This window comes from Culex pipiens, chromosome 3, assembly GCF_016801865.2.
Source record: "Culex pipiens pallens isolate TS chromosome 3, TS_CPP_V2, whole genome shotgun sequence".
NCBI classification, from domain to species: Eukaryota; Metazoa; Arthropoda; class Insecta; order Diptera; family Culicidae; genus Culex; species Culex pipiens.
The window spans coordinates 43429538-43437290 of NC_068939.1; the positions used below are offsets into that span (position 1 = coordinate 43429538).

The 7753-nt window shown below is 39.8% G+C and overlaps 1 protein-coding gene across 1 annotated transcript in view; it reads right to left on the reverse strand.

Annotated features, from left to right (window-relative positions):
• The window catches only part of LOC120416504 (organic cation transporter protein), a 56034-nt gene extending 50572 nt beyond the window's left edge, over nt 1-5462 (reverse strand). Inside the window, exon 1 of the mRNA XM_039578221.2 lies at nt 4456-5462. Coding sequence (XP_039434155.1) covers nt 4456-4922 — 467 coding nt within the window. The 5' untranslated portion in view covers nt 4923-5462. The remainder of the gene's footprint in view (nt 1-4455) is intronic.
• Nucleotides 5463-7753: the final 2291 nt, after the last annotated feature.

The window sequence follows — 7753 nt, forward strand, 5'->3', positions numbered from 1 at the left end:
AATGCAAGGATAAGCCCATAAACCTGCCGGGCCTAACTGCCCTAGTAACATTTTAGGTTTTAAGTAGGCCATAAAAGCCTATTTAGGCCGTATCAGGGTTTCCAGAACCCTGATAAAACCTGTAAGTTTAAAAATGTTACTAGGGTGCGCCGTACACTTCAGTTCAGGTAGTCTTGCACGTCTGCCAGCGGCCATGCCCATCCGACGCGATGACAGCTGTAATGCAAAAGTAACAACTAATTACACACGTGTAGAACCACGGGGGTTCCAAACACATGCACACAAACGATACGATCGCGCAATGCGCGCGATTTGCCATTCAACGCGGCTTGAACGCCCGAACCAAAGTCAAGAAATTTTCAAGTTCAGCTCGGACGCGGTGGTGTTGTTGTTGTTGTTCAACACGCCGAGCAGAACAGAAGCAATCAATAAGTTGGGCAATAATATCCGAAGCAACAGCAATGCACTTTAGGAACAATCGATCGCGTCGAACTTGGCTGATCTCGACGAATTTTAATGGTTGTTGCCGAATTTAATGCGCGCTCATTATGGCGTCTGGCTGAAATGTGATACCGGAATTAAGAGTCGGGCAGCGATTGTTGTGACGAGAAAGCCTTACGATGGAGTCTGGTGGTGGTTCAATGTGAACGAGTTTACATAACAATATTTATTTTGCATTTACCAACAACTTATAGAACATTTAAATAACAAAAGTTAATCCTGTTTCACGGTTCGTCTCCTGTTTAACGAATGTCGTGCATCGAAGTCTCTGTGGAAACAATTTACTCGAAATAAATACATTGTTTTAACAAAATTGGATTTGAAATTTATAAAAAAAAACATCAAAGTGCAAGCCGAAATTTCAAAAAAAAAAAATAACGAAAGAATGCTTTACACATGGGGCGAATTGGGACAGACACAGACCAATGAGTATGGTGCATCGTATTCAAAAGTGCGAGCTTTAAGCTATCACAAATTTGCAAAATATCAATAATTTTAAGAAAAAATGTCCTTGATTTTGTAGGCAAATTTTGAAGGGGATTGGAAAAAAATGTTAGACTTTGTTGTGAAAATATTTGTGTTCTATGCTATTCAAATATTTACGTTTTCGATTGCCAAATAGATTTTATTTTTAAAAATGATTTTTGGAATACATTTCCAATGTTTTTGTAATTTTTTTTTTTTTCAAAGTTCAATGCTTCTTGAAAACATTTTGTTTGTAATTTTCATTGACTCAAAAGTTGCCATCATAAAAATAAATATTCAAAAACCGAAAAAAGGATTTCCAGCGCAAAAAAACACATTCATATTAAAAGTAAATCAAAATATTTTAAAACTGGTTCAATCATGCCAAAAAATGATAATCAAAGAAAGAAAATGTATTTTTAATTGTATTCGTTTTAGGGGTGGGCAAAAAAAAAGAGCGAGCCGCTCAAATAGCCGGTTCACTAAAAAGAGCGAACGAACCATGGCTCACAAAAATAAAGAGCCGCGGTTCTTTTTTTCTTTTTTTCAGTTCTTTTTGAAACTCTGGTCATTTGAAAGAACCGTTCCAAGATGGAATGATTTTTAAACTTGTCAATTTTTATGTTGACAATATAATTCATCGAATTTCCAATAAATTGTAATATTAGGGGAAATTCTCGTATGTTTGGCAGGTTAAGCACTCGCTCCTAACTCCATCCAATTTGCCGATTTTCACTATTTAAACAACTAATTTTGCAAATCTTTTGATAGGAACTTGCTTGCTCACATCTTATTGAGCTATTTATCACTCGATTTCAGTTGAAAACGCTTTTAATTAGCTTTAATTATATGTCAAAGTTCTGACCTTCCAACATTAGGGGCACGCTGGAATTAGGTGCAGTTCCCCTAAATTTGATTTTGAGATTTAAAAATGCAACTTCAAGTATTTCAATGTTGATGAAAAATGAATCCTAAAATTGCCCCACGGTGTACTTTTTCAAATACTTTAGGATAAAAAAGACGGCAGGAGCTTTTCCCGATATTTTGAGAGCTGAATCATCATATTTCGTTGGGGGGTGGGGGTCTGTTGCAACTTTCTCATTAATATATATTAAAATACTCCAAATAGGATTGATGCCAATGTTTGAATATCACTTATAAGTTTTCAAACTCAAATTGCTTAACATAGAAAATTTTAACAAAACTTTACTTTACAGAAATGCATATAAAAGTTCAATAAAAACTGAAAAAATCACACCATTCTTAAAAATAGCATTTTCATCAAAAAAATTAAAAAAAGCGAAAGAACCGTTCAAAAAAGCCGCTCTTTTTTAAAGAGCGAACGAAAATGAGCAGCTTCTACGCCCAAAGGAAAAATATATCTCAAAATCTGCAATAGTGGATTTGCTGCAGGAAATGTTACATTTAATAACATTGTTTGCAGCAAGGCCGTAGATCATTTTTGCCCGTGTGTAAACATGTCAGCGATCTGCAGTTCTCACCAACACATATAATGCTGGCGCGTCTCCGAGCTACACTCTAGAGAGAAGAATATGTTGGTTAGAGTGTAACAAATCCAAAATATGAGCTTGATTGGACGTAACAGGAGCTGGCGCTCCGCCCTTCAATTTTAAATGGGATTTAACCCGTAAAAAAAGATTTTTTCAAAAATGTCACTTTTTGAGGCATTTTGGCCACTGAAGCGTTTATTTTCAACATCATTGGCGTGTAGGCCAGATCCTTGCGCATCTTTTGGTATATATAACATTGAAATTTGGAGCACCCTGGAGCTCGGTACAGACCTTCAAAGTTTGGCATTTTTTCGAAAAATCGGCCCCGGCAAAATCAAATGGCGTCTAGGGCGTCGCGAGGCGCGACGCATATCTTTTTTGCCGGGGCCGATTTTTCGAAAAAATGCCAAACTTTAAAGGTCTGTACTGAGCTCCAGGGTGCTCCAAATTTCAATGTTATATATACCAAAAGATGCGCAAGGATCTGGCCTACACGCCAATGATGTTGAAAATAAACGCTTCAGTGGCCAAAATGCCTCAAAAAGGGACTTTTTTGAAAAAATCTTTTTTTTACGGGTTAAATTCCATTTAAAATTGAAGGGCGGAGCGCCAGCTCCTGTTACGTCCAATCAAGCTCATATTTTGGATTTGGGCTTAGTATGCCCACCGGAACAAACCCTTGAATGCCCGCCAAAAAGTCATTTTTGTTACATCCTAATGTTGGTGCTCTGTCCCTCCCAATTCATCAAGCGTCCATGGCGCGGTGGTAGCGTGTCGGATCAACAATCAAGAGGTTGATGGTTCAATCCTCGTTATGTTAAGATTATTTTTTTCGCAATACCAGTAAACAGCAGTCGGTAATGTCGATAATTGTCGGTAACGGGCAAAAATGCCATACCCCTGTATCGCAAAAAATGCATGAGGACAGTTTTCATGCAGATTCTGATATACTTTCATGCAGCCATGCATCAGAATCATCCGACCGCCGTTTGGGTGTAAAAAAGAGCGGTTTTGCCCTCCTCTAATTCAGTTGATGAAAAATATTGTTTTACAATCATTTTAAAACTTTCAAAAGTCTAAGTTTTCGTTAAAATCTTAATTTTGGCAAAAACAAATCTTATTGTGAGACTTAAATTAAAATTTCACAAATATTCAAAATATTTTTTAATTGTTTCAATTATGTTAAAAATGCATTTTGAAAAAAAATATTTGAGAATTGTGGTTACAAAAAGGTCAAAACTGTCAAAATGTTATTTTGCCGCTTATGCGTAAACGAGTCCAACAAATAAAAAAAATGTAAAATTCATTTATTAGGAAATTACAATATCTTAAATTTACAAATCGTTGATAATAAAAAATGATAAATTCTCCAACTAAATCCAAATTTTGACATTTTTGAAGTCGTAAAGCACATGTCAGTTTCAAAATTCTTCACCAAATTTGACAAACTATAAAACAAATTAAATGCAACTATTTCAACCAAACAAAACAAGCGTTCGGTGAAAGAGAAAAGAGCCGTTAAAACACCTTACACACAGCCCAAACGGCGACGCGTCGCCTTAATTAGCTGAATTGTTTCGCACCCAACTCGTAGTCTACGGAGGCTCTACCGAACCACCAAATTTACTGTACCGCGAAGCGCAATTCGGTCCGAGAAACAAAAATGAAAATAAACCTTGAAAATGTTATAGGTTTTCCTATAGCTTCGTGGTCGCGCGGTGGCTCCTCATCGCACACGCCCGCCAAACTCTAGGCGGTGTCTTCCGACAACACTTTTGATTTTCATTGTTTTTGATCGCCGATCAGCAGAACGCCATAGGCTTCAGGGTAGATTAATTCCACGAGCTTTTTCGATAAGTGCTGAACACACTGCACGCACACAGGTTTACGCGATTTGGTTTAGACAAAGGAGTACGGTCAGCCAACCGTTGAGGATCTTCACCACTACACGGACACTTCACGGAAGGTTCTGACTTACCTTTCTTCCACGGATAGCTGCTCCAGCTCGGGGACCCAGCACCAGTGTTCCTCGGGTACGATGGTGATGAAGATTTGCGAGAAGTAGACGAACGCGACGAAGAAGGCAAACGGGATCATCAGCAGAAACAGGATCTTCTGGTATCGGCCGAACTCGCCAATGTGCGGCAACAGGTCGTCAAAGTCTACGATGGGTTTCTCCTGGACGCCACTTGGGCTGGTGGTTCCGACCGTACCATTGGTGTTCTTCTTCTCTTTCAGCTCGAGATTGTCCTTTGTCTGCAGATCTTGGTTCTGCTTGTCGTTCTGTGCGGGACAATCCGAGACGAACGCGTTGTTGATGAACCCGTTCAGCTTGAGGTTGTTGCTAAGGTTTCCCAAACTGCTGGCATTGTTGAGCGATCCGGGCATGTCCTGGTCTTCGCCAGCGTGCACCGCCGGAATGCTTTCTTGTGGTTTCGGGGTCATGGTCACGACTTCTTCTAAGTTTTAACACTAACACTTGTTCGCACACTCTTTGTTTGCTGGGAATAGCTCACACGTTATGACCTTGACACGCACACTCAGGATTAGAACATTCACTGGTTTTGAACAACTATTTCAACCTCCTGACTTGAGCACATGCTTTGCCACTGATCAAATTTCACTTTTATAAAAACCGTTGGAAACCTTTCCGCAAGCGTATTCGGTTGTCTCGTTTAAAAAAGGCCACTTTTCGTTCCGCCACTTCGGGGTAGGACGCCAGGGGCCAATTCTGGTCTGCTGCTCTTCTCGGGGAAGGAACTCAACGGTCCTAATCTACGGATCACACTGGATTGAAGTCCTCCACCGTTGACAGCTTCAATATATAAAGTATTGCGACAGCAGCAGGAGAGCACGAAGATTTGCGCTCACAGCATCCACCGCCGCGCGATCGCGAGAGATTTATCCCAGCTATTGCGAAATACAAGAACACATGCTCTCTGTCTCTCTCGCGAGAGCGGCTAGAACTAGAACCCCGCGCGAATTCTTACACACCCGTCCCGACGTCCGTCCGTCAACGGGAAAAAGGACACACTTTTCCGCGAGTAAGATCACTCTCACGATCGCCTCTCCATCAGGGTAGGCGTTGAACGCTGAAGCTCTTGCCGCAACACTTCTTCACTCGTTCCGTCGTCGATCGGCACTAACCGCCCGCTCCTTCGTATGGGGTTTTACCAGTTTTGCTGGAAAATGTGCGCGAAGACTTGCCTGTAGCGCAGCTACACCCAAAACCGGAGTCGTTTAGACTCAAGCTTGAACTTTTTTTTCCATTACGGTTCATGAACATGTGTGGTCATTCAGATGTCATGCTTCAAATTGTTCATAAATCAAATTGAACATAAAAGGTTCAAGTGCGATACAATTTTGTTCATATCAAGTAAATCACCAACTTTGGGTGTACCACTATCGCTTTGGGTTAAGCTTCTTGCAACCAACACGATCGCTTCTCTCACGCTCTTAGCGCGCCTCTCTCAAAGTTCTCGATCGGCTCGATCGGATTTTCTTGAACGAGCTTTCGGAACTCTTGCAAGCTTCCCCACACGGCGGCGTATGGAAAACCAAGAAGCGCGCTCTCAAGCAACCGCGACCGCAAGTGACATTCGCAAGTGTTCGCGCAAGAGGCCCCGTTAATGAGACATCAAGTGCGATCGCGATCATCGGCTTTAGTCTGCCTAATCAACCGTACACGATGCGTCTTAAGCAGCTCACGTGCGACCGCCGGTCGAGTTAAGTGGATTTAAAATGCCGGCCCGTTTGGCGACGATTGTCAATGACGGACCAATTGGTAGTAGACGGGGGAAGAGCTAGACAAAAAAACAGAAAGGATTGTCGACGAAACAAAATCAATGCGACCTTGAGGGCTATTGGAGAATCGCACCGGCGGCGTGATTCACAAACTTGAATTCGGGATTATCCGCCAAACAGAGTGAGCTAGCGAAATTTTTAAGCGTGGGCCGGAAGTAGAGTAAGGGGTTGAACTTTGTATTTCTTTTAATTTTTGATAGCCTGTTAATATTTTCCAACTTTAAAAAGCAGAAGAAATCCCATATACGCTAGCAGGTAGAGAAATTACAGTATGCAAAAAAAGTATTTACACCCCTTGGGCACAATGCACATTTTGTGATGAAACTTGTAAACAATTTAAAGTTTGACAGAAACCTAGTACTACGTTTTGTTCAGAAACTCATGCCGAACATTTTGCTATAAAAAGCTCATGAAAAGATGATTTCCATATAAAGTTATATAACAAATACTATTACAGAAATCAAAACAGGTGCAAAAAAAGTTTGTACACCTTTCGAAAAATTAACATAAATAATGTTATTTGTTGACAAATCACCACAAATCCAGTCTCGCAACTCGAAATAAGCATCCTTGACTGATTAAAAAAAATAATTTGGATTGAATATAAAGTTTACTAACTACTTAGTATAAAAGTTTATTTAACTCTGGAAATTCTATATAAAACTTATCTAAACTTAATTTTGCAAACTTTTAATTCAACTAAATGTCATTATATTACCATAAAATTGCTAAATAAACATTTTGGAGTGGGTATAACACCGTGGGGGTCTTTGTATCGATAGAATAGATTTTTCGTTGGAATTTCGTACCAACCCGGAATTACGTCGTCGGAAAATCCACCGGCATCCGAATCGGTCCACGATTCACAGGTCAACCTATGTGGCATCGGAAAGGACATAAAATTTCCGATCTTTTGATACCCATACATCTAGGTTTTCTATAAAACCCACGTTTTTAAATACCTGGGCAAAAACGTTGTTTACTTTTTGCCCGTAATCTAAACGCAAGTTTTTCCAGGATGCTTTCTTCGGACTGGCTGCGCTTGTGTTCGATTAGATTAGATTAGATTAGATCGTGATTCGGTTATCCGAAGTCCAATACAAACCTTCGGAATCTGGACTGTATATCTAAATATTATTTACTAGACAAACTAAGATATCTCGAGTTTAAAGGAAAATACACCTGGAAGAAAATATCCAAGCATGGCCTACTAGTTAAACGAAATTGCAAGCACGTGACTGAGCAATCAGGATATTTTTTTCTTTATGTACCGTAAAACGGGGTGACTTTGATAGGTTTGAGATTTTTTCTCAAAATGAAGAGTACAAATAAAATACGTACGGAATTGTATGGAATCATACTGACCGGGGTAGAGAAAGGTTCAAGGTACTTCTAGAAGAAGTTTTCATTAAATTTTGAAAAGTTTAAAAAGTTAGTTAACTATAACTAAGAAAACATTGATGAATAGCATT